Source organism: Dipodomys ordii, unplaced genomic scaffold, assembly GCF_000151885.1.
Source record: "Dipodomys ordii isolate 6190 unplaced genomic scaffold, Dord_2.0 Scaffold5, whole genome shotgun sequence".
Taxonomy (NCBI): Eukaryota; Metazoa; Chordata; class Mammalia; order Rodentia; family Heteromyidae; genus Dipodomys; species Dipodomys ordii.
This window is the reverse complement of record NW_012267221.1, coordinates 13615263-13643233: the sequence shown is the minus strand read 5'-3', so window position 1 is coordinate 13643233 and position 27971 is coordinate 13615263. Positions and strand designations below refer to the sequence as shown.

General features: G+C 39.1%; 1 protein-coding gene across 2 annotated transcripts in view; it reads left to right on the top strand.

Moving 5' to 3' along the window:
• Positions 1-27971, top strand: part of Dpp4 (dipeptidyl-peptidase 4) — an 84472-nt gene that overhangs the window by 36556 nt on the left and 19945 nt on the right. For both annotated transcript variants that reach the window (XM_013029126.1, XM_013029133.1), the window contains exons 9-20: positions 53-213; positions 1707-1810; positions 10535-10670; positions 13136-13180; positions 15941-16048; positions 16414-16490; positions 17666-17719; positions 18055-18176; positions 20111-20158; positions 20401-20499; positions 22655-22724; positions 25815-26009. In XM_013029126.1, the coding sequence (XP_012884580.1) occupies positions 53-213; positions 1707-1810; positions 10535-10670; positions 13136-13180; positions 15941-16048; positions 16414-16490; positions 17666-17719; positions 18055-18176; positions 20111-20158; positions 20401-20499; positions 22655-22724; positions 25815-26009 (1219 nt within the window). The remainder of the gene's footprint in view (positions 1-52; positions 214-1706; positions 1811-10534; positions 10671-13135; positions 13181-15940; positions 16049-16413; positions 16491-17665; positions 17720-18054; positions 18177-20110; positions 20159-20400; positions 20500-22654; positions 22725-25814; positions 26010-27971) is intronic.

Here is a 27971-nt window from a genome sequence, read left to right as displayed (position 1 = left end):
GCCAATTTATCAGCTACTTCTTGTAACAGAACAATTTATGTCTTTTTCTCAGAGGAAATCTTTGGTGCCTACTCTGCTCTGTGGTGGTCTCCAAATGGCACTTTTTTAGCATATGCCCAATTTAACGACACTGGAGTCCCACTTATTGAATATTCCTTCTACTCGGACGAGTCATTGCAGTACCCGAAGACTGTGTGGATTCCATATCCAAAGGTCTGAGCTTTTGTTCATATAGTGGTTCTGTGATTTGATGGGGAGAGAATGGTTGCATTTAATCCCTTCCTGCTAATGAAAATATTGTCAGTCTCTCTTCAACAGCTTGCTGTGATTACTCTTGCTGAAGTCAACAGCATCTGGCAATTTTAAAGTATTTTTATTATCCCAGGAAAGAGTGTGATTTAAGGTTTTGTAATTTCTCCAAAAACTTTGAGAAATGACAAGCAGAAAAAGATGGTGAAATGCTTTTGAAAGAGGTAGGGGGGAGGGATAAAAATGTTTGAATGAAAGAAAAAGAGAGACTGTAATTGAATCAGAAGCTCATCTCATTTGTAGAAGTTGGAATGTGCCCGAGTTGAAGTTGAAAAGCTTGGTTATATATCAGATTGTATTACTAATTAACCGGATACAGTACATGACTGGATTCAGTGAATGTAAATTTTGCACGCCCTACATTTGTGATAGCAGTGCCACATTTTGGTTTACAAGGTTGCTTTCTGCCACCCAGGATATGTGTTCATTAAAATTGAAGAGCTTTGTTAAGCTGGGCAAGCCAGGAAATTAGGTGATATTAGAAAGGAACCAGAATTCTTCTCTAGTAATGTGATAATAGTGGTCACAGCATCATCTACAGGAAAATCGAACACAATGTTTTTGCTGCAAGTGACTTGGAAAAAAGAGTTTTTATTTTTACCAACTCACTTAATTTGCGTTATGAAGAGCTGCCATTTTAGGAAGGGAAAGGAAGTTAAAAGGAAAAAAAGATCTGAAACTAAATATGGAGATGTGTTTTCAGTGGAATGTTATTTTTTGATGAGCAAAACTGGCAAAAAAATCTCATAAAGTGTTCTCACTAAAAATATCATATTATTCCTAACTAATCTGTCAATAGAAGATCTATGTGTATATTTTAAAAGGCTTAACAAACTTCTGTCATAATATTGACTGTAAAGATCCAACATGGTGAACCTGAAATTGGACTGGAAATGCTGGCTGCCTAATTAGCATCATTGGGCATGGGCTCAGGTACTAATTTTCCTAGTGGACCATATCTTTGGCAGAATCCAATGTGTTCTTCATGGTAATATCCACCAGGGAGTCTTTGTCCTGTGGAATCAGTATATATTTGCAAATGATAGAACTGATTTTAAGATGTTGTTAACCTCGTTGTCACAAAGTACATAAATTAGGAACATGTAAACATTCTTTATTTAAGTAAGCATGCTTTGGGCTTTCATTTTTTTATACCTGCACATGCATGCAACACACACACACAGGCATGCGTGAATACATATATGCATATTTTGTTTCCACCTGAACATACAAAGGTCATACTTCCTGACTCTCCCTTATGTCCATTTTATTTATGTTAAATTGTTTGCAAATTCAAGTTGCTATAATTTTATGGTGATAAAGCAATGATTTTGTGCAGTCTCAAATTTATGGGTTTTTTTTGTCCATACCAATTATGTGATCATTTTCCCCCCTAGGCAGGAGCCGTGAATCCAACTGTAAAATTCTTTGTTGTAAATATAGACTCAGCTACCAGTCCAACTTCCTTCCAAATCACTGCTCCTACATCTGTGATAAAAGGGTAAGATGTTTCTCTTGAATGCTTGAGTAGTGGATAGCTCCCCACTGCCCAGCAATAACAGTCCAGGTATGAATGAAGACATCAATAGTAGTATCCCACTGCAAAACGCAGACTAGCGTTCCTTCATTCTTCCATTCATCAGATCGCTTCATATTTTCAGGCTGGCCACAGAACTGCCCAGAGAACAGTTCAGCCAGCATCTAAGCATCATGGAGTCCTCACTCAAAGTGGGGGTGACAAATAATAGCTAGATAAATAATGAATAGTGTGAAATGCCAGGTAGTAATAAATGTGACACAAAGCAAAGCAAAGCAAAAGTGTGAGGGGTGGTGAGGGGTGGTCAGGGACATCCTTGTAGTACATGGAACTATGAGCAATGATGTGAGACAAGGGAGGGGATCCATCCAATACTAGATCCCAGGGTTAGAGGCAGAGGTAGTGCAAAAGCACTGCAGAAGGAATGTACTGGGGCATGAGAGGAGCTACAGGGAGGTCAGAGTAATAAAGAGAAGGTGAGTGGTGAGAGATATGGACTACATGGGGTTTTCTAGGCCAGGTAAGTCCTAGAGAAATTCAGAGAAGTTGTGCACTCAGATTGGGAACCCTGACCATCTTGTCATTCAAGATGTTTCTTGCTTTCAACTATCCTAGAGGTTTGAGATTCTGCCATCAAGCACCTTCAGACCCATATTCATCTTCCTGTAAAGAAACCATATTTGGTGTAATTTATGACTGCCAAGTAGCTCATAACTTAGTTCTGTTATTTGCATTGGATTTGTTGTTGTTGTTAACTAGCAGTAGCACATAATGAGCACTCATGGTATGCCAGACACAGGACATTATCACATGCTCTATCTCACTACACTTTAAAGTAAGTAACTCTGCCATTCCAATGGTTCTTATCACATGCCTGTTATGCAGATAATAATGACATGAGATCAGAGATTAAGAAACTAACCAAATGGGATTCTGTATGCAAACCTGTCACTGTGACTGCAAAGGGAGAGCAACTGAGCACCCGGCCTTGTATAACCTGGTGCTTTGAGAAGCCTAAAGGTGTCAGAGTAGTGGGAAGACACCATTTTCCCTGGGATTGTATTAATTGCTTGCTGCGGGCTGGGCTCTGTGTTTAGTAAATCTTTAGCTTAGTCAGAGAATCTTCATTAGCCTATTAATTCAAAAGGGAATGCAACTAAGATTAAAAAGAAAACAAAATATTTTTCTCCTAAGTTTATTCAACAGTGTAAAATTTTTATGCAAAATTTGCTATTCAGTCTCACGCAGCCATCTCTTCAATCAACATTGATTGAACATGACTATTTACACTGCTGTGCATAAAGGAAGCCTGCTCTCTTGTAGCACTTAGGATCAGAGAGTCCATGTAAAACATTTGGATAAATAACCAAAAGAGAGTGAAGTGCTAGAGGTCTAGACCATAGGCTGGAGGCATTCTAAGGAGGGAGGTGGGCTTTTCATGACCTAAGAATCAAAGGATGCATCCTGTGGAATGGACAGCTTAGGCAGAAGAGCTCTAGTAAGGCAATGAGGTGGAACAGAGGGCATGGAATGCACAGGGCTAGCTTGGAAGAGCCTGGGAGTGCCTGGGTGGCCTTTTGGCCTGCAACCAATATACGTCTGTAGAGAAGAAGATGAGCTATGAGTGCCTACTCAGAAAAACATTTCACCTGAAAGGAGCTTTAGACCTTCCCAATAGTTTATCAACATTTTTAAGGACCTGGAAACCTTTGCTCACGTGAAATATAATGCAGAAGTCTGATTCAAACAACAGATGGAAGATTGATGCTCAGGTTGGGCAAGTCTAGGTCGTGTCTCTACTCCCTCCCTAGAATTCCTGAGAGGTTAGAGAGAGCTTGGAGAGATCTCCTGAATATAAAGTTCCACTCTGAGGTACAGTTGAGAAGGTTCAGAGAAGTAAAACCATTTGCCCAAATCAGACAGCAAAGTAGTATGGGAAATTGGAATAGGGCCAATGCCTTTGCCTTATGGGACAAAATAACAGCTAATGAAATTGAAATGTGTTGAGAATTTCTGAGGGATACAGGCCTGAGCTCAACATGCTACCCACCCCCCCCCACATCTCTCTTATTCTCCAGAAGCACATGACATGCTTTCACAGCCATTTTACTGACAAAGAGACATAGTCATCTCTACATGGAGATCACTTTTCAAGGCACTGTGTTGAATCGAAAACACTGAGCCCAGAAAACCTAACCAGCTCTAAGGACTTATTTTTTGCCCTCTGTGAATTAATCATTAACCCTTGTGCGTGGTAGTTCTTTAAGCTAAGTGAATACTGGGGATTTGTTAGTTGTGGATATTTTATGGGGAGTATTACATTAGTGAAGAATCATTTTGGGGCAATGCCACAGGGCATGCAAACATAGCTGTTAACACTGAAGGTTGAAGCTTTTCTAAAAGCAGGCTCTAGGTTCCCTCTGGGAAAATGTTTTCTCTTGTGGTGAGACACCCCTCGTAGGCCTCCAGCAAAGATCCTGGCAAGCCAGGAAAGTTATGCCACTTAGTGAACTGCCCAGCCTCTGGGCTGGATTACCCTGTACTCAACAGCTCCTGAATTGGATCAGTATTTCTAGTACTTCTTTTCATACTCCCTTCATTCACTTTCCGGTTGCCCATGTCCCTTTGTCACAGATCCACTAGCAAGTAAAGGATGAAATTTGTGGTTTTGTTAGAAACTGGTAGAAATCACTACTCTGTGGTAAGGCATGAGGATATCCTGGCCTCAACTTGAACTTTCAAAGTGAGCCTCTCCACTACCTTCATTGATTCCCTGTTGAAGCTGATTAGGTTAAACTGCTGATGAGCATTGACTACTCATAATGGGAATTTGAGATCTCAAGACATTGCAGACAAAACAGCATGTAAGAAGCAATTTTGAAAGCCCTGTTTCAATTAGAGTAATGCTTTACATTGCTAACGGAAATAACATCAACAATGCACTGGCCATTTTTACCTAGTATCTCTAGTGCCTAGCAGGATGCCTGACATGCAGCAGGTGTCTAGCCAATTAAACTAATAGACAAGTGGATGGATAGGTGGGCGAATAAATGAATGAATAAAGTTTGTCTTTCCAGGTAACTGTGAGGAAGGAGGACATAGGAATTTGCCCAGTTAGCTCTAAACAAAATCATTTAACTTTACACAACAAAGTTTCTTTTCTAGCTTTTCTCAACCACCTGAAAATTCTGTGGCCTTCCTGCCCTTGGGGAGGATGTTTTCTTCTGAGTTGTTCTTACCTAACATCTGCTGAATGGCCCCTGGATCCCATCACACACAGCTCATAGGTATCCTGTCCCTGTTTGTTCTAGGCCTGAAGGATTCCATAAATAAAGACTTGTAGTATCTCTTCTGAACAGTGGATGATCCATGGTCAGTATCCCACAGTCTTTAAAGTCTGAGATTGCCACTCTAGGGTTAAGTAAATGATACTTCCTCAAGACCAGTGGTACTTGCTAGAAGGAGGCAAATTTGGGCTCTTTTGCTACTGATGCTGCCTCTATCAAATCTGCTCTTTCTTACCCCACCTATTTCTCTTGCCAGAGATCTGTCAGTGGACCCATTAGGGTTGGCATCTCCATCAGAGCAGAGGGTGGCATGGAGCCCAAGGCCAGCACTGGCATTATGCCTGTATCCTCTGGTGATTTGCTGAATTAATCACTCCATAGTCTGTGGTTGCTCTTACTAGTATTTTTCCTTTCAGTATTTTTTTTCCAGTTAGTAACACCTATCTTATTTTAAGTATTTTGTATGTCCCAAATGAAAGATTTACACAAATGAGGGCCATCTGAAAGACCTTTATGAAATGCCTACTCTTGGCAAGGCACAGGTGCCAGGACAGGCAGCCACCTTATAGGGGAATGCCTGTGGTGAGATGCTCAAAAGCAAGTCTGTCTTGGTTCATTCAACTATGACTTGCTTTACAAAATCTAGTGCCCGTGCATCTCTCTAGGGGGGAAAAAAAAGATTTTCATTACATGAGGAATCTGATGGTGAAAAGAAGCAAAAGGGTGATGCTCAGTAGCAGTGTTTCCTCCAGGGATAGGCAGGGGTTCCATAGTGGGAACAAAAAACAGGAAATCTGCAGCCACTTGCTTCATTTGAATCCTAGCTCCCACACTTTCCAGTTGAGGGATGCTGGACAAGTTACTTAACCTTTCTGCACTTTCATTTCCTTATCTACTATACACGAACGATAAGGGCACCTACCTCCCAGAGTGGTTGTGAGCTTTATGTAAAGCACTTAGAATAGTTCCTGGCACAGAAAAGATACCACCAGGGTGTGAACTCTTATTACTATATCCAGAAATTTCCCCTTGCTTTAGCGTTAAAGCCAGGAGTAACTCCCCTTCGCTAATATAGCTCCACATTTAGAGGTACTTGTTGAGTCATTATGCCTCGCCCAGGTAGTAGGTCTGAACTCACAAAAGAGGGGAAGGCCTGGTTGCAGGTGTTGGCCCTTTTCTACCCTCACATAAACATTACAAAAGGGAAGTCTATTCAATATTTGTCTCTCTCTGTCTTTCCAAAATAAAACCAGCATGTAGTCTGAAAGTGTAGGTGATAATGATAACCCTCCTAGTTGAATGTTTCTGATTTAAAGCGAGACTTAAACCTTGTAGTAAAAAGCTCAGTTAAGCCATTGGTTTACATCTTTTTCATGACTCTAACATCTCAGACTTGGCATAATCCTGGCTCAGAGCTGCAACTGAAAAGAAGTATGTTGACAAGAAAATTCGAAAGTGACTGTCTACAACTCTTTACCAAGCCTTCCCAGGGTACAGAGTACACACTGGGTCACAGGACAGTGACAAAGGTAGTAGAGGGCCGAGGTTCGTTAACCTTTATCTGGAAATGGGCAGGGAAGGTCCTGATGCATGTGAGATCACTGGCTGATTTCCCAAATGCCATTACTCAGCGTTTTCAAGTGGGGAAAAGTTGCAGTATAATGTAGATTTCTGAGCCTGTGGTTTAGAAATGTATGGTGTTAGTAGATAGAGCTATTGAGTGGCTCACTTTTCTCCTTGCCTGCCCCTCTACCACCGGGATACTTTACAAAAGCTGAAAGGTATTTCTAGATGCAAACTTCCCATGAATCTTCCATAATCTTGTGCATGTGAGTGAACCACATTCCCTTGGAGAAAGGTGCTTCATTTCCAGCTGATAGTCCACACGGCTTGTGACATAAACAAATAAGATTTACAGCCTTGGTTAGCCCAGCAGTGGCCATACCCAAATCTAGCTTGTCATCCATTTTCATATCGTCAATACATAAAAATGATTTTATGTTTTTAAGAGGTTAGAAAGAATGTAAATATATATGTATATATGTACGTGTTTATAATATATATTATATATAATGTAGTATATATACTATAGTATATAATATATATAGTGATTCATATCACTATATAAAGTTTAATGTTTAGCTTTACATTGGAACATAAATACTCTGCTTGTTTTGTTGTTGACGTTTGGGGATTTTTTTTTCTTTTTCTTCATTTTTCTTGATGCTATACTGAAGCTTAAACTTACCACCTCAGGCTCTTGCTTAGATTTTTTTGTTCAAGGTTGAAGGCCTAGCATTTGAGTACACCTCTACTTCTTACTGTTTGCTATTTAATTGGAGACATGAGTCTCTCAGACTTCTGAGCTGTCTTGGAAACTCAGTCCTCAGGTCTCAGACTCTTGAGTATCTAGGATTATAGGGATGAGCCACAAACACTCCCATATATTTTCACTTGCCTAAGCAAAGTGGCTGGAACAGAAAATATGTGGAACACAATGATTGAAATATTTACTCCCTGGCCTTTCAGTGCAAAGTTCTCAATTCCTGATCTACAAAATTAATTTTTAAAAACTTCATCTTCTGGGGCTGGGAAGGTGGTTCAGTGGTAGAGTGCTTGCCTTGCATGCCTGAGGCCCTGGCTTTGATTCCTCAGCACTACATAAGCAAAAAGAAAAAAAGCCGGAAATGGCTCTGTGGCTCATGTGGTAGAGTGCTAGCCTTGAGCTGAAGAGCTGAGGGACAGCGCCCAGGCCCAGAGTTCAGGCCCCATGACCAGAACCCCCCCCCCCCCAAAAAAAAACACCTTCATCTTCTATTTTGTTTAACTATTTTATGTTCATTCCCTAAATGCATTCTCTGACTGGTATAAACCCTATTTTCCTTTCCATATCTGACTCTGTGTTGAGTGCACGCACAGCGCAGGAATAGATGAAACTCCTTGCTCCTTCCTGGGTATGCAGAGAAGCAATGTAAGCTGCTGCAGCCTGACTGCAGTAATTAAAGTCTGGGCAATGGAGACACCAACAGGAGCTTTCTAAGGAAACATAGTGAACAAGAGGACATGTAAGCTAAGACCTAAAAAAGTCAGAGCATACTGGGTACCAGAGGCTCAGACCTGTAATCCTAGCTTCTCAGGAGGCTACACTACTGAGAATCACAGTTTGAAGCTAGTCTCAGCAGGAAAGTCCATGAGACTCTTATGCCCAATTAATCACCCAAGAGCTGGAAGTAGAGCTGTGACTCAAGTGGCAGAGCACCAGTCTTGAATGAAAAAGCTAAGGGATGGCTCCCGAGGCACCAAGTTCAAGCTCTAGTACCCCCTTGCAAAGAAGTTAGGGCTTGGCAGTCCTTTCAGAATGAAGGACAAAGTCAATAAGGACAAAGAGAAGATGGCTGCAACAACAAAGGTAAATGGAGTTCATTTCACTTAGTATCATTTTCCTTATTGTTATTGTCCTCAGGTACTATGTGATATCTTTTTTTCTTTTGTGTTTTTCCCCCTTTGATTTATCCTCTGTTCTCACTGTATTTGATTTTGGTACCCTGAGTATTGGTATATACTTTTATCTGAATTAGGGAAGGGAAGGGGAGCAACAAAATGGTGAGATAAAGAACAAAGGGGGAACCTTTGCCACAGTGATACTCACAGGACAATTGGTTGGAAATGATCTGTACACCTTAGGGGGAGAGGTAGAAAAATGAGGGAAGAGGTAACAAGTTAGACAAGAAATGTAATCACTACCTTACTTATGTAACTGTAACCCCTCTGTACATCACCTTGACAATAAAAAAGAGAGATAATGGCTAGAAAAACTGAGGATGTCTGGGAAATCAGGACAACCCAGATTAGGGAGTATATGGGTTGCTAAGGAGCAATAAGAGTGCTGAATTGAACAAGTGTCCCAATGTGGAGGATGTAGTGCTTTGCTTTGGTTTTAGTATCTGCAGTCTGCAAAGGTATAGCATGGAGACTCTGTGTCACTGGGAGCATTGACTCATTAGGTGTCCTGCACTTAAAAGGGGAATAGTAAAGCTAGAAGGGCATTAACACACTTCATCTTGAGCCATCCAGACAGGTCTATAACTATTTTGTGTATGATTTAATGAGTGTGAACGAGTGGCGACAGGAACTGATTGAAGCTATCAGGAAGGACGGTGCTATTTAGGTCACAAAAGTCATGACAGAGTTTTGCCTTTAAACAGGAATTTAGTGAACATATTTCTTTGTGCCAGACATCTCCTCAAGATCTGGGGATCTCCTGTGAATAAAACACGTGGATCCTGCCTCAAAGCTGTAGTGATGCAAGGAGAGCAATGTGACCAGAGGAGGGGATGAGGATGGCTGGGAGTGGCGAGCAGCTGGGGTGCAGGTTATCTCCCTCATCTGGCCACAGTACTAGACCAATGTGGGTTGGATGGAGAGACTCATGTAGGACTTTCTGAAACATGAGAGCAAGGCTTTGATCAGACACTGGAGTGAATATGAATAGCCTCTCAGAATGACACTTGGAAAGGACCAAAAACAAACAAAAAGTCAAAAAAAAAAAACATAAACCATCCAGAGCAGTCAGCAGCAGTACAAATGATAAATCCCATGCATTTCATCATCCATCAGAAAGTGGTTTCAAAAATGTTTGAAGATATACGCTGGGGAGGATGAAGTGCTGGAATGGTCTCAATATAAATTTAGGTTAAAATGTAACTAGATTCTATTATTTCATCAGGGGGCTCATGTTTTGACTTTGAAAAAAATGTTATTTTATGTTTTAATACTCTGATTCTCTGTGGAGATGTGAGGCAATTTTTCCCAGTTTAAAAGAAGTAGAGAAATGGGTGAACTCTAGTTTCTTCCTAAAGGGAAGAATTCTCCGAAGGAACACAACAAATTAATTTCCAGAAAATACCAGAATCCCCACTGGTGTTCTGAGGGCTTGGGAGGATTGTATTGTTCCTTCAAGAGTGCAGAGGAGGGATGGGAAATCCCTACCTTTGACTCCCTGGTACCATCAGCATCTAAGTTGTGGATCTGAAAGTCCTGAGTCTATGGTGTGGTAAATGTTTTTAAGCTACTGTCAGAAGTGCTACTGCTTTTTAGTGTTAGAAAAACTTTAAAAATGAAAAAAAATCACCCTTCTATGGTATTAAAACTTAACTATTTGAAATTCTACTCCCATAAAATTTATTCTTTTTACTGAATAAAATGTTTATTTGTACCAAGCCTGAAACAAATTCTTCTTAAAGTCTGAAACAAATTCATTCTTTCCATTCCTCTCTCCCTCTCTTTTCCTTCCTGTCCCTCTCTCCATCCTTCTGTCCCTCTCCTATTTCCACACCCTGTCCTCTTTTCCTTCTTCCTTTCCCTCCCTCTCTCCATCCCTTCCTTCCTTCTTTTTCTCCAGGGACCACTATTTGTGTGATGTGACATGGGTCTCAGAAGAAAGAATCTCTTTGCAGTGGCTCAGGAGGATTCAGAATTATTCTGTGATGGACATCTGTGACTATGATAAGTCCAACCTAACATGGAATTGCTTATTGGTAAGACAGTTGGAATACTGTACTTCTAAAAGAAGTGATCTCAGGGAGAGAAAAGATGGGGATTGGAAAGTGTAGGTTTTGTTTTGGTCTTGTATTTTTTTGAAATTGTTTTTGGTTGGTGAGCTTGAACTCAGGGCCTGGGTGCTGTCCCTGAGCTCTTTTGCTCAAGGCTAGTGCTCTACAACTCTGCTCCAGGTTTCTTGGTGGCTAATTGGAGATAAGAGTCTCATGGACTTTCTTGCCTGGGCTGAGTTTGAACTGCCATGCTCAGATCTCAGCCTCCTGAATAGCTAGGATTACAGGTGTGAGCCACTAGTGCCCACAGTTTGAGTATCCCTTCTCCTGACATGTGTCCAACCATGAGGCTTTGGTTCAGTCTTGCCTGTTAGATAACATGATATCTAAAGGTAAAATTCTGTTTTACCTTTGTTCCCATTTCATTACACATATGATCACCTGAGGAAGGAGAAAGCATGACTGGAAACCTGAAAGACAGAATGAGATGATATTACACAAAAATGCAAAGTGGGCCAGGGGCTGCAAATGCAGTGAAGGGTGATTTAAAAGTGCAAATGTAGAGGGTGGAGAATGACTGGCCATATATATAAAACAAGGCCACAGATTCATTACTACCCTATGGATGTCTTTAAGTAGGAAAGGAACACAGACAAACTTTGTTAATACAACCCGAAGACAGTAAGATTCAGCCAGGCTGGCAGTTCCACAGATGCTCCGTGGAGAGGTATTAACCTCAGGAGGGATATCACTTAGAAGAGGCTTGCTGGTACTTGCTAAGAACATTATCATGCCTACCTTTCTGGCCGTGTGCCATGTCTCTAAATCTCCCCTCCCAGTTTCTAACCTGACTGGGAACAGTGCTGTCTCTCATCTCAGAGGGCTGGAGCACCCCATATCCTAATTCTCCCTTTAGTAATTCATGGAGGAAATACTGATTGCCTATAATGTTCTAAACTGTGCTAATGTATGTATATATATGTAGTCAAATAACATTTCTATCTTCATTTCTGTTTGTGAATCTTATTTAAAAAAAAACTCTTAAGCCAGATAGGAGGCTTATACCTGTAATCCAAGCTACTAAGGAGTCAAAAGTAGGGAAATCAAATCGTGGCCCCAAATTAGCACATATTCTGAGTAACAAAATAAATTCAAAAGGATGAGGAGCGTGGTTCAAGTTGTAGACTCTTTTCCTACCAAGTGTGAGTCACTGAGTTGAATACCTAGTAATACAAGAAAGGAACAGAACAAATATAAACAAAAAAGAAAGGAAGGAAGGAAATACACCATAAGATTTATCATGTACTAACTACTTAGTCTGTGAGGACCTATTGAGACTGAAGCTCAGTGGAGTTTGATCAGGTCACAGGACAAAGCTAGAACTACAACTGCAAAACCCCAAATCTTTGTTTCTTGAGAATTAAATCATCATCCTATCAGGATATAGTGCCATAAAAGGCTTTATTCCAGGCACCTAAGATGAAGAGAGATAAAAGACAGTTCTGCTGTGACCAGTTAGAGCAGAATAAGGAAATAGCATAGGGGAAACAGAGCATAGTAGATATGAGCAAAGACCCTTCTAAGCTGTGGACCGAGGAAAAGGTTCTAGAGTGATAAGTGAGAGTTTGCAGGAACTATGGGCACTTGTAACTGAGGCTGGATAAGAGGAACAGAAATGGAAACTGAGGCTAGAGATAGCAGATCAGGCTCATGTGCGATTCTGAAGAATTAGCAATAGAATTCTGGCTCAGGTGACATCTGAAGCATCTGTATTTATGTTGTAAGGAATAGGAACTCTTTTAAGCTTTTACATTGAAAGAGTGTCATGACGGGACTGGAACTGTTGCAAGGGGAGTAGGGGCTAAGCATGGTGGATAGTAGAACAGAAGGAGAAATGATAAGCAGCATCTCCAATTAGGAGACCATGGCAGTGGACCAAGGGAAACCTGCCAAGAACAAGAAGGCAGTCAGACAGAGGAGACAGATAGAGAAGTCAAGAGATGGGCTGACCAAGGGAGCTATAGAAGAATAGGAATCTAGAATGACTCCCAGTTTTTTTCACTTGAGAGAACGTGGGGAGGAGAAGGAAATAATCTTCAGTTCTGTACCTGTTGAAGCTAAATATCAGTGGACAGGTTAAAATGATATCTTCTGTATAACTACTTAAAGATAATAAATATATGAATTTATAAATAAAATATCAGTGGAGCTTCAGGACAATATATGTATGGGATGGAGCCAAGAGAGAGCTCCTGGCAAGAAAGGTAAATAATTGAATGTAATTTCACTAAAAATTGCTAACACTAATAGAAATGTATGAATGGAGAGTTTTCATTTTGTCATTTTAAATGCAAAGTTGCTTATTTTCCCACAAATTGTGTCTTGAGAAGAGATTTCATCATCTTACTTCTCTTTGAAGTGGCTGTCACTGTATTTTGTTTCCTTCCTAGGCACAGCAGCATGTTGAAACAAGTACTACAGGCTGGGTTGGAAGAGTAAGTGCTATGAGTTACAGAATATATATGGGTCAGCTCCTCAGAGCTGAGTAATTTTCTATACTATGACTCTATTATTTCTCAATGGTAGAGATACTAGTTGACCTATTTCTCAAAATATTGGAAATGCTCCTTATGATAATATCTTTTTTTTTAATGAACAATGTGTAACAGACTCATTTAGACAAAGTCAAGAACAGAGCACGAAACACGTACTCTAGGAAAACTGTAGCTTCCAGTAAGTTAAAAAGCAAGCACTGCTGAAAGGCAGCCAGGATGCTGATTGTGCCTGTTGACCTCATATTTGAAGTTATGTGCTTTGAAGACAGAAAGCACAGTTTCGATCGCAGCTTGGAAAAATGCCTAAGGAGATGCACCTACAACTAGCAGAAACTCAGCACAACCACACAATGCCCGATACACCTCTCAGGAGGAAATCATACTCATGTGAGTTCACACGTCATTGGGCACTCAGATGCAGAACTTTATTCCAGAAAGCATAGTGGCCTTTAGAAGCTTCCTCTGCTTCTCACTCCTTCTGCATCTCATACCCACCATGTAGAACGACCAACTACCTTGTTATCAGTCCACGGAATACATTATCAGGGGTGGGGAACATCCAGCCCACAGGCCACAGAAGCCTCACGAAATCATATGAAACAAGACAGGACATGTAAACTTCTCATGGCTGCCCTCAGCTATCTGTCTATATTGATCACTTTGTAGGGCCACAGGTGATGCTTTAAATAGTCAGATGGCCCTTGGTAGAAGGACAGGTAGAGGACAGAACTGCAGCCATTATGACACCTTCTACAACTATGAAAAAAAAATGGATTGCATCTAACTTTCATGAATATTTCTATTAATCCTTTGAGAGGGAAATAAAGCAACACACACAAAAATGTAAATATTTTACATCGCTTGTGTGATGGAGGCGAGGCCACCGTCCAGGAAGATGACTGCCTCCAGCTGGGCTCAGAACTCTGGTAACATCGGCGTGTCCTTTCTCTTCAGGCATTGATTGGGCAGAGGGGAGAGGTTTGCCAACATGAAAAGTGGTTTCCTCCATGGCAAGAGACACGCTACACTTCCTCACGACTCTTAGAAAAAAAAATATGTTTTTTCCTCTCTGTATTTAACCAGACAGATGCCACTTTTCACACATTTCTACTAGGCACAACTCCATCCAGGGGAAACAGGGAAATGTATTAAAAAGATAAGGCTGTGAACACAGGTCTGGAGAGGGGAATGTGTTTCAGAGCTCTGTAATGAGAACACCAAGTGTACTGCACGCCTCAGCTTGCTCCATAAATGAATTCACTTCGAATTACTAAATAGAAGAGGCAAGCATTTGTCTTCCTTCCCCAAATGGGAGCTGATGAGAGAGGCAACATCGAGGGTGAAGTGAACCAACATTTTTAAAAGACCATCTCCTACCTGCTCTCAAATGTAGCTAGGAAAGGGAAATTGTAAAGCAACATATTCCTTTCAGGCTGGGACAGACACTCTCTTACTCAAACTGCATTTTATTCTGAGTACTGTCTTTTATTGAAATGAAAGAAAAAGAAAATTTTCTTCCATATTTCTGTGCAACCTTTTCTTGTAAAAAATGTTGATCATCTTTAGGAAAATGAAAAAGCTTTTGATAAAAGTAACTATATGCATGCTTCCATATGAAATATACAAGAGACATCACTGATGGTCTAGCTTTCCTTTTGAAAGCTTGACTTTCAAAAGTGAAGCTTGTAAATAAAGGTTCAAATTCTCCCAAATTAAACACACCCAACCTGAAATAGTCAATTAATTGTATGTCTATTTCATGCAAGTATTTTTGTGACACTGAAGGAATTTATTTTCTGAGTGAAGATAAATGCTAGGTTTTACAAACATGGGACCAGAAGTCACCATCCTTATTGTGTGTGTGTGTGTGTGTGTGTGTGTGTGTGTGTGTGTGTGTGTGTGTGTGTGTGTGTGTGTGTGTGTGTGTGGTGTGTACGCTGATGCTTGAAGTTGGGGCCTGGTTGCAGCTCCTTAGCAGTTTTTGCTTAAGGCTGGGCTCTGTCACTTGAGCCACAGCATCACTTCTGGCTTTTTGGTGGTTAACTGGAGAGAAGAATGCTTTCCTGCTTGGGCTGGCTTTGAAATGTTATCCTCAGATTTCAGCCTCCTAAGTAGCAAGGATTACAGGCGGGAGCCACCAGCATTTGACATCATGGTTTTTCATGGAGAGAAGATGCTTCAAAATAGCAGAACCATATCTATATACCAAGAGTCCCAAGAGCTGGTAGCTCACACTTATAATCCTAGCTACTCAGGAGGCTGAGATCTGAGGATCACAGTTCAAAGCCAGCCCAGGCAGGAAAATCCATGAGACTCATCTCCAATTAACAACCAGAAAGCTGGAAGTGGCACTATGGCTCAAGTGGTAAGAGTGCTTGCCTTGAGCTGAAGAGCTGAGGGACAGCACCCAGGCCCAGAGTTCAAGCCCCATGACTGACAAAAAAAAAAAAAAAAAGAGTCCCAGGCAGGGGTAAATGTTCATTCTCATTTGTCCACCAAAATTTCCCCATGAGTTTGATCATTTTGTTCACATTTCACTGTAGGATGATTGTCTTTCTGATACCCTGTAGTTTTATTTGGTAAGGAAATGCAGTATAGAGGTTTGAACACAGGTGTTGGGAGGATTTTATAAAACTAAATTTGATTCTGACATGAGCCTAGTGTTTTAACATTTTTTGTTCTCTGTTATTTTATTTCTAGTTTAAACCAGCAGAACCTCATTTTACCTCTGATGGTAATAGTTTCTACAAGGTCATCAGCAATAAAGAAGGTTACAGACACATATGCCTTTTCCAAAAAGAAAATAAAGTAAGTAGTCTTACATATGCTATTCCAAGTTGACTTATTTTTGAAACTACCTGACAGTGGAAATACTTTGGAAAAGTCAGTGTATACAAATAAGCTAATTCAAAATTCTTCAGTGGTATTGGAGTAAGGTAAGCTGGGATGTGGATACCTAACACATCTCAAGGAAAAATGATAGAATTGGTGACGTTGATCATGATGCATTGTACTCACATTAATTGACAGGTTGAATTAAAACCCTTTGCATAACTACTTAAAGATCATTTTTAACAGAAAACAGTCTTCAAGATTATTTGAATATCTGATAGAAATGATTTAATCCTCTACTTAACTTTGATTAGAGAGTCTCACGAATGTCTTATTAAAAGCCCAATCAGGACTGCACATTTATTACTGAAGGAGCCTGGGAAGTAGTTCGGATAGAAGCTGTGACCAGCAATTATCTGTAAGTATTCAAATCACCAGTAGAATACAAACCCAGGCTTTATATGCATGCCCTCCTTGCACAGAAGTAGGAAGAAAAAAAAGAAAAAAAAACTCCTACAAATAGAGAGTAGTCTATTTGGAATGTGTTCAATCTTTTTTTTTCTTTTTAACATACGGAAGCCTTAATGATTTTCACATATGTTCAGCAGATTTGATATCATGCCACCAAGCAGCTCTACCTCTTGCTCTTACCTGCTTCACAATACGGGAACTGCAGCCTCTTTTACCAGAACGTCCTGAAGCGCTACATGAGCACTGGGGGCATTCTGTGAACTTTCTGCTGGCACTGAATTTCTGGCAGGCTGGGAAAGGCAATTTTATCTGCCTGTGTCGTAGCTTTTCTCTTTGGAAAATGGAAAGCTTGGAGAAGGCTATCCACTACTATACCTGAGTCGCTGGAACAGCAAATGTCATTTTTCAAATTAGAATCCCAAGCACTTTTATGGTTCTTTATCAGACTCATACACAGGAATTTTGCCGCTGCCCAGAGTAGTGTTTGAAGACTGTTTTAAGATATGGCTCTGGCACTCTGTGGAGGAAAAGGTCCGTACCACTTAGTAATCTATGCTATGAATAGAAAAATATGGAAAACTGGATAGCTACAAGGAGCTCATTTTCAGACTACTTGTTCAGTCATATTTTCTCTTTTCTTTTGTTTTTATGCAAGTATTAGGGCTTGAACTAAAGGCCAGAGTACTCTCCTTTAGAGTCTTCACTCAAGATTGGCACTCTGTCACTTGTGTGATGTCTCTACTCCATTTTCTTGTTTGCTGGCTATTTGGAGATGAGTCTGAGTTTGTCAAATAGCATTTCTCAAATCTCAGCCTCCTAAGTAGCTAGGGTTATAGGTTTGAGCCACCAAAGCCCACATGGTCATATTTTCCATAGAAAAAAATTCTTTTGAATTTTATCTGTGATTTTAGTTAATGAAGAAATCCCTTCTTTCATACATTTTAGTCTGTTAAGAAAAAATAAAAGAGTACAAAGGAAAGGGCTCAGGAGGTAATGGAGAAGGTCTAGGGAACAAGTGTGGAGGTAGGGCAGGCCTTGGGCTGCGTCATATACACTGGTCATGTCTGGGCTTGAATTCAGGGGATGTAGCTGATTAATTAATATACATTTGTTTCTTCCCAGATACTACATCAGTAATGAATATAAAGGAATGCCAGGAGGAAGAAATCTTTATAAGTAAGATCTCTGTCAAATTGTCAACCTTAGTGTTTGAGCTGATGAGCAATCTCTTTTTTTCTATCATGCTCTCAATAACATTAAGCTGGAACTGTTTATCAAGTGTATTTATTTTTCTCATAAATCAATCACCATGTCTTTATCAGATATTTTGTGACTTTTCCAAACAATGGGAGGTTTAAATCATTATTGATGTCTGGACTTAATATTTTTTAAGAAGCTCATAAGGATTGTTTTGCCATTCTGATACCTCTGAAGCTAGACTATGACATTGTTCAATTTCCTCTTTCATGTACTCTTTCTTCATATATTTAATTCCACTGTTGGTTTTACAGAGTCCAACTTAATGACCACACAAAGGTGACATGCCTTAGTTGTGATCTCAACCCAGAAAGGTGTCAGTATTATTCGGTGTCCTTTAGCAAACAGGCCAAGTATTATCAGCTGAGGTGTTCAGGTAAGTTTATGCTGATAGGGGGAGAGGGGAGAGACACTGATTCCCTGGGCTCTCAGCAGGTGTATATGACCCTCCATTCTCCTCTCCAGGCAGCTTCCTTACCTCCTCTTGGGCTTGTCTCTCCACACCTAAGGTTTCCTTTCCATTCCCATTCCTTGTCCAGTGCCCATTCTTTCTTCTCTGTTCAGCTCACTCCTTTCGAATGTGAGGAGCTTTTAAAATCACTTTTCTGTCCACTTACATTTAATGTTAAGTATAAACATCTTTCCTTTCTCTTCAAAGACTTTTGTTTGTACGTACTCACATAATTGGATTTTAAATGATTATTTGTGCACTCATTCCTTAAATGGAAGACTTTGAATAGTGCCTGTCACTCAACATGCTCTCTGCCTTATCTTCTGATGCTATTGCTACTATGTATTACAAGTGAAGAAACCTGGATTGGGAGCAAAGACTCAGAGAGTAATGGAGGTCACACAAAAACTGCAATGAGATTCAAGCATGGGAGGATTTTGCCTCATGAGCCTTCTCTTCTAAAGATTGTGTTTCATTGCTTCTCAAAATGAGAGAAGGAATTAGGATTTGTGTGCATGTGTGTCTCTCGCTCCTTCCCCCGTGTGTGTGTGTGTCTGTGTGTCTGTGTGTCTGTGTGTCTGTGTCTGTGTCTGTGTGTCTGTGTCTGTGTGTCTGTGTGTCTGTGTGTCTGTGTGTGTGTGTGTGTGTGTGTGTGTGTGTGTGTGTGTGTGTTGGTCCTGGGGCTTGAACTCAAGGCCAAGATGCTTTTGTGCTCAAGGCTAGAACATTGTCACTTGAGCCACAACTCCACTTCCAGCTTTTTTTTTTTTTTTTGTAGTTTATTGGACATAAGTGTCTCACAGACTTTCCTGCCTGGGCTGTCTATGAATCAGGATCCTCAAATCTTAACTGCTTGAATAGATAGGATTACAGGCATAAGCCACTAGCACCTGGCTAGAATCTGGATATTTTGAAAAGCATTAGCAACATCAAAAAAGAGATTTGAGTTTCTCTTTGTCTCTTTATTATATAACTCTTTACGCTTCTTTCCTGTGACTGCTTTTTGTCACCATTTCTTGGACATGTGCTTTGTCATATGCACTGTGCTGAGAACTGACATACATGATTTTGTTTAATCCTTAGGAAACTATAAAAAAATCATATTATTCACCTCCTTTTCTATATGAGAAAATTGAGACATTAATAATGTTGTCCTAGGCCAGCCAGGATCCAAACCCAGGTCTATGAAAGTCTTGTGGTTTCTATCTAATCTTTAAGTTAATATTATCATCTGAATGCGTGAGAAATGAATGGCTTTGCTTTACATTACCTTCTTCTCTGCAACTCCCACAGTTGGGATAAATAGTGAAGATAAGGGCTTGTGAGAAAAACACTTTTGCCTGCCAGGAAGGAATTGCTTATCCAAGACAGGCACTACAGATGTGCCTCCTGACTCCAAGACTCTTCCAAGTGGGGGTGCTTGAGCAGAGGGAGCCCTCCCCCAGGTGAGGCTGGCTCCAGCGATGGGACCACCAGAGAATATAGGGTCTGAGAGGTGGTGTGATTAGGGAGGAATTCCATATGAAGGATAAAGAAAGAATGGGCTCATTCATTATTTCTCACTTAAGCTTACTGATGAAAGATCAGGCTCAGGACTGATAATGTGCCCAGAATGCCTAGGAGGATAGAGGTTCATTCCCCACCCCATTCTGCTGAGCCTGGTACCTTTCCAGAAGTACTTACTGCACCCAATTGCAGTTATTTTAAAGATAAAAAGAAACACAGTTGGTATTTATTAAGCTCTGCCCCCACTGCAATATTTATTGTGTGTTCTATCAAAGTTAAATGGAAATAATATTATTTTTGAAGTTATATATGCTATTCTTATTAAAATATACTTTCCCTGGTTATGTTAACAGGTCCTGGACTGCCTCTCTATACTTTACATAGCAGCTCGAATGACAAAGGTATTTTCTCCTGTTTCTCTCTCCATTTGGTTTCAGGAAAATGTGTGTGAATAGAACCATAGTATGCATAGCCTTGTATGATTTTTCCTTAGCTTTTAGCATTCAACACTGTTGAGCACAAGGTTTATAATCGTTAGTATATAAGGTCCATCTGGTTATTACATTTCATGCTCATTGTGGCATTATGTAATCTAAATTCCTCACAATAAAATGAATTACTGTTGCTTTATGTACTTGTTTAGAACTAAGAGTGCTAGAAGACAATTCAGCTTTGGATACAATGTTACAGGATGTTCAAATGCCTTCCAAAAAACTGGACTTCATTATTTTGAATGAAACAAGTAAGTTAACCTTCTTTGGGAATCATACTTTGCAATAAAACAATAAAATAGAACTAATATGATAATTTAGTCTGAAAAATAACCATTACATATTATATGAATCTAGTTCTAAGGGTAATTTTACCATGGAAATGTCTGCCACAGAACAACTACTTTTATGTTCTTTTATATTAAAATCTAATGCCATTCTATGTAAAATTGGCTTTGCAAAGAGGAACAGAACTTGAAGAAAGTACAGTACTGCTAGGTCAGTTTATCCACTTAGTAACTCTGTTCTACTAGTATTAATTATAAAAACACTATTGGTGAGTTGAATCATACCTAATACATTTTGTCTTGAAACAATAGAGATGGAGAATATCTGAAATGATTACATTAAAAGTTGGGGAGCTTGAAGTTTTCCTTCCCCTCTTTGCTTCTCAGCCTAGGGCAGGGCTTGAGAGTTCAATCATGGATTCTGTTCAGGGACCACTAAGAGCAATAGGTTTCTCTGAACAAAAAATTTTGTCAGATATTTTGTTTGGCATCTTCCACTATTGGTTAACAACATACAGGGGATGGTAGAAATCCATCTGGACTGATTTAGCTGAGTTTTTTTTTTTTTAATGTTAGGAGAACTAGAAAATATCCAGCCTATTTATTTGAAAGGGTATCATAGGCAGTGCTACTCAAACTGAAGGTACATGTCAGCCTTGTAACTATGTATATTCTGACTGGTCAGAATGGGATGATGATCCAGTGTTGATGGTAGGATCCTAGATGATACAAGTCTCCCTGGCCCTGAGCCATGCTTGAACAGCAAGAGGTAACTCTGACAGGCTAGGGCAAAGACACTGAATAATAAAATATGACATTTTATATCAGATGGTCCCCAGTAGGAGCCCGAGAGGCTTAGGGTCAGGGAATTCCCATAGTTAAGGGGAAACCTGATAGTGGTTGCAGGATGGTACTGTGAGAAAACATGAGAGTGGGGATTCCCCTAGGAATGGCTATAACCACTCACACTATAGGAGAAGAGTTATGAATTGGAGGTGGAGGGAGTGCTGAAAACAGGCAGCAGAAAAATGGGACTTGGAGACTAGAATAACATTCATCCACCTTGCAGAAAGGCAGAAAATAAAACCCCTTCTAATCAGCTTGTGATGATTCAGACCAAGTAGGAAATCAAAGACAATCTTGGCATAGTCATTAAAAATATCATGGCTGACTGATAGTTTGATACTTTATTGAAATTATCATAGAGACTTAACCTTTTTATCTCACAAGCATTTAATCAGAAGCATAAAATCTTCAGCAAAATATGAAGATACTTCTAGCTATATAAAGATTTTACTACTAATTCTTTCTTTTTTCCTTAACCAAAATAATTGTAAGATCATGTTTTTTAAAAATGGTGAATGTAAGAAGTAATCTCTAGAGATAAGAAAATGTAAAAAATATTTACAGTTTAAATCTACTAAAGCTTGAAATATTAAAATCTGCTCAAACTCTTTTTTTAAGTCTTACTCATCTTTGAGAGTAAAAGAAACTGCTTTGCAATTTAGGGACAGATTTTATTAAACCAATGTTATATCAAGCACAGGAGCTAAAACAGAACAGATCACAGGGGATGTATAGAACAATCCGCTTCAGAGCAGCCGGATTCAGCCTGTAAATCACAGCTGAAAGTGGGAACCCAGCCTCGTGGTCTGGGATGGCAGTAGGAATTATAAAAATGTTATTAAATCAGTATTATAAAATATACTGAAGGCCAACTACACATTCTAAGCAGCTTCAAAGAAATTCAAGTAGAGGAAAACATTTGGGAGGAAAACTTAGAACATAAGCCATAAACAAACGAGATAAGTAGATCAGATGCCAAAGAACAGAATCATAAAAACAAAACATTAGAAATTCTAAGATGCACTTTTATTTCACAAGGCACCAATGCATTTGATGGATGCATTGCAAACAACTTTATTGCTTAAATATTAACTGGTATTTTAATTGAACATAGTACTTTCAGATCTTAAAAAATGTGCTGAATCCAAACAGTTCCTTTTCTTTTACTATTCCAGTTTAACAAAATGCTAGATATGCCATCACTTACAGAAATAAGAGATGAGATCTTATAGAATTTGTCTTAAATCACTAATTTTTCTTTCTGTTTATTCAGAATATTGGTATCAAATGTTCTTGCCTCCACATTTTGATAAATCCAAGAAATATCCTCTGCTATTAGAAGTGTAAGTATTTAAAAGGGGAGCAATTTAACAGCTAACCATCATATTTTTTCCAATACATGTTAGTGAAAAATAAATCCCAAAGCATCCTCTCCCTCTTCCAGAATCACTGATTACTATTTCCCTTTCTCCATTTTGAACTAAAAAACCCCCTGTGTTTTCTCTCGTCTTCCTAATAGACAAGATAGATTATTCCTCTTCTGTCTTAATCGTATGACTTTTCTTTTGCTTTACATTCCCAAATGCAAGGGAATTTCACAGGCATTCTCAAGCCCCATTTCATCCTTACCTCCTGGAAATTTCAGCAAACAAGGGATGGGCATTAACAGTCCCCACAATCCTCTAGCTCCAAAATTTGCCCACACATCTCCCATGTGTTTCTTCTGATTCATTAGGACCTCAGATTTCTCTTGTATTTCATCCAGTATCTGCCTGGTATTTTCCATTTCCCTTTTTGGTGAAGAGGAGACATGATATATGAGTGTGTTTATTATAATCTAAACTTCAGGTCTTAGAGAAAGTTCTAAAATCACAAGCATTTGGAGAGTAAATGAGAATTCAACTTCTATGAATTCAGAATATGGCATAGTAAAATACATTTTTAATTATGAAAAATATAATTAACTTCACCTTCTAAAATTGTCCTGATTTCACCCATGATTCCACACTCTTCCTGCCATTATACACATCATTTCCTTTATTAAAAACAAAACAAGGCAATAAATGTGCTGGCTGGCTGCCATAAATTCCATGCTTAATTTGCCTTATTTTATTCAGACAACAAACTAATGTAGTGAGTTCTTTGGCTGATCATTTAAAGGAGAAACTGAAAGTCAGAGATCTCATTTTTCTTTGTGTCTTGGAGAAACAATGTTGCAGATAGTAGAGTTAGACCTAACTTTGTTCACTATGCTGGTCAGCCCCATAAAGCCTAAACATAGAAACACAAAGAAAAGGAAAGACTAGTGTTTCAAACCTCCAGATAAGCCATTTGATTTTGTTGAGTCTAATTTTTACTTACTGAAGTCAAATTCCTCAGTGACACTAATTGGTTTTGGGCTTTATCTCCAATATTAAAAACAACCTTCAGAAAAGATTACCTTTTTTATGTTTTTTTGACTCCCCTGTAATAGGGAAATTAAAAAAGAAAAGTGAAAAGTAGGATCCATGCCCATTTCTCTTCAGTTATTTTTCTCCTCTTTTGTGCTCCAAGTCTCTGTTTTCAATTTTTTAAAAAATGAGATTGCTTAATCTTGGGAAAGAGTAACTTGATACATATCTAACATTAAGACAAGCCCTTAATCTACCAAATTTATTATCATTGACAGAGCTGACATATTTCAGATTATTAAAGAATGTTTGCTGACCTGAAAGTATATAAATATATTCCTTTGTTTAAAATTAAAATGGTAATTTAGTTTTAAAATAAAAATACTACAATATGTGTGTAAGTTCTTATGAATGCCATTCCTAAAAAGAGAGGGAAAAGGTTAGCAAAGGTATGTTAGCATGAGTTGTTTGTCCCTGTGTTGGGAAGGTATGCAGATGAGCAAGGGAGATGGGCCAGTGAAGGGAGTAGGTACTAAAGAAGATGTGTCCAGGAATCGTGTAGCTCATGCAAAGGTGATGTACTTAAATAATAAATAATGTAATAGGGTCATCTATTTAACCAACAGACTCAGAGCAGGCTCATAAAGGTTCTTCATACAGCTATGTGTGGGATAGATTATAGAGCTGCAAACACAGGGAGTTAAAATTTTAACAAGGAGTTAATTGTTAATGAGTAGAATGCTGAACAAGCCTGTTCTCCAATACAAGGTGATAAGGTTATAGTTCTTTTGAGGATTTTTTTTTCTTTTTGAGATAGGGTCTTACTGTAAAACCCAGGTTTATTTCAAATTGACAATCCTTCCACTTCAGCTGAGAACACAGGTGTATGACATCGCACATCCACACATGCAGCTCTGTGTGTGTGTGTGTGTGTGTGTGTGTGTGTGTGTGGTTAATTGGAGACATGAGTCTCATGGACTTTCCTGAGCAGGCTGGCTTTGAACTGCAATCCTCAGGTCTCAACCTCCTGAGTAGCTAGGATGACTGATTTGAGCCACTGCTACCTGGCTTTCTCTCAGCTTTTATATACTTAGTATTCATTCTTAGCATGATTCATTCATCGTGATTTATAGAGTCTTAGTGTGAGCAACCTTATAATGACTATTTAGGGAAATGCAAATCATAAGATGAAGCAACAGTAAAGATCTTAAGAAAGTCTTGATTTAATAATTCAAACTTGTAGATGGAGTATTTTTAATCTGAGATGGAAAGATAGTTAATGCTTCCTTAATTGCCATCAGCAATTTTTATAACACATTTCTATGCCAACTATTACAGAAATTGTTTAACAAGATTGTGCATCACTTTTACAATGAACTCTTTTAGTTGGACATGGGTGGCTTTTTTTCTGTAATCCTAGTTTCTCAGAAGGCTGAGATCTAAGAATTGTGCTTTGAAGCCAGTCAAGGCAGGAAAGCTTGTGAGATACTTATCTCCAATTAACTACCAAAAAAAGACAAAAGTGGAGGTGTGGCTCAAGTGGTAGAGCTATAGCCTTGAATAAAAGAAGCTCAGGGACAGCACCCGAAGTCTGAGTTTTAACCTGAGGGCTGGCACAAAAATGAAAGAAAAAGAAAGATTAAAAGGAGAAAGAAAGAAAGATAGAAAGAAAGAAGAAAAGAAAGAAAGGAAGGAAGGAAGGAAGGAAAGAAGGAAGAAAGGAAGGAAGGAAGGACAGGAAAGGAAAGGAAAGAAAAAGAAAAGGAAGGAAGGAAAGGAAGGAAGGAGGGAGGGAAGTAGTATAATTCTCTCCAAAGCTTAAACTGTTGGGCATCTTTGAAGGAAATAAACATTAACTACATCCTTGTTGCCAAATTTTAAAAACTCACTTCTAGATAACCTACTTGCTGGCATGATTTCGGAGTCAGAATCATGATGGAAAGAAGGAAAGATGCATGCATCTTGTGCACAGGAAAGATAAATGCAATACTTTTCATTAGATTCAGAAAAACTGTGACAGATAATGACTTGGAATTTTCACAGCTATGCAGGCCCCTGTAGTCAAAAAGCAGATACTATCTTCAGATTGAACTGGGCCACCTACCTTGCAAGTACAGAAAATATCATAGTAGCTAGCTTTGATGGCAGAGGAAGTGGCTACCAAGGAGATAAAATCATGCATGCAATCTACAGAAGACTGGGAACATTTGAAATTGAAGATCAAATTGAAGCAGCCAGGTGAGTGCCTAGCAGATGACCCCAAAGGTCATTTAACTTTTCTTCCCCTTAATTTATCTTTTACCGTTATAAAATGTCAAGATCATAAAGGATGCTGGAATGAGCCTTCAATCTTTCATCCTTGTAGTAGTTTTTTTAAGTGGAGATATTATATTTAAATAAAAATATATGTCATTATAGATTTGTATAAAATTTGAAAAAAATCATTTATGTTTCTTTTCACATGTAACTGAAGAAAGGTTTTATTTTGACACACAGTTTCAGAAGTTTCAGTTCATAATCCTTGGCTCTGTTGAATCTACAGGTTTTAAAACTCTATTTGCTCTGCTTTGAGCTCTCAGTCCTTCCTGCAAACTTCACTAAAAGCAGACAACCATAACTATATTACAGTCAAAATTCTGGGCTGCCTTGAAATTTCCTCCATCACCATTTAACTAACTCTGCTACGAAGTCTTAGAGCACGGACAAAATGTAGACATAACACAAATATTATCTAGTCTGATTCCCAGTATAGTCCTTGTTCTCATTTGAAACCTCCTGAGCTCAATCTTATACACATTTCATTCAGCATTCTGGTCTGCTGTGCTTCCACAAGAGTTGCCCACTGAGCTCTCTTTATGGCACTCTAGGTTTTTCTAGCCTGCTTCTACAATCTTTTCCCAGTTTCTCACAATTCACTTCCAAAGGTTTCAGGAAGACTCAATCAGGAAATCACAATGATAACTTCAGTTCTTGATACCAATTTACTATGTTTGTCAAACTTGCACTGCTGTGACAAAGTGCTTAACATAAACAATTTAAGGGGAGAATTACTTACTTTGCCTCATAGTTTCCCAAATTTCAGTCCCTAGTCATTGGCTCCATTGTTTCTGGGCCTATGCATAGTGAGGCAGACCATTATGGTGGTGAGAATATGGCAGAGGCTACTCATCTTATAGCAGACAGCAAACACCTGTACTGAGGATTTTTTTTTCTTTTATCTTATTTTCTTTTTCTACTTTTATTTCTTTTTACTTATTTTAGCCTTAGTCTATGGGATGGTCTTTCATCCTACATTAATCATCTCTGGAAACGTCCTCATGAGCATTCCCAGAGGTGTGCTTTACCAATCTTCTATACGATTCTCTAATTCGGTTGACAATCAAAATCATCCATCACACTGAATACACATCTGACTACGCATTTGAGTTCATCCCTTACAATTAAGGCAGAATAGAGGGATTCAGTGCATAATTATGTTGTAGAAGGCCACAACTATAAGATCTGGAGCAGTCCTTATTTTCCCTATTTTTGGAAAACCATGGAGTACACTTATTATGGGCCAAATTTATAAGGGCTTCATTTATTGTATAAGCATCCCATTCTTCTGCCCTTCCATATGGTATGTGACTGATCTGGTTTAAAAGAAAGGAGAAGTGTAGTATATGTGTGTAACATGTAAAGCACTTTACCTGCATTTGTCACTGAAACCGTATAGAAACTTTGGGTGGTGGGTGATTTTATATTCAGGTAAAGAAATAGAAACTCTTGGGTAACTTATCAAGGTGAGTCAGGATTAGGATTCATTCTTATTCCAATTATTCTGTTCAACAGCATTCAACTAGTAAATCAGAAATATAATCTTTGAATGTCTAGGGAAGACTAATAAATGAGGTGATTTGAGACAGTGTTGTGAAATCATAGACTAGTGAATGGAGAAAGATCCATGAATGATTAAATTGCCTTTAGGAAAAGAGACAAAGAATATAAAGGAAGATGATGGACAATGTTTGATGTCCCTGAGTGGATGAAATTTCCTTATACTAAAATTAATAACTTGGGGCTGGGGAGGTGGCTCAGTGGTAGAGTGCTTGCCTTGCATGCATGAGGTCCTGGGTTCGATTCCCCAGCACCACATAAGCAAAAAGAAAAAAGCTGGAAGTGGCGCTGTGGCTCAAGTGGTAGAGCGCTAGCCTTGAGCTG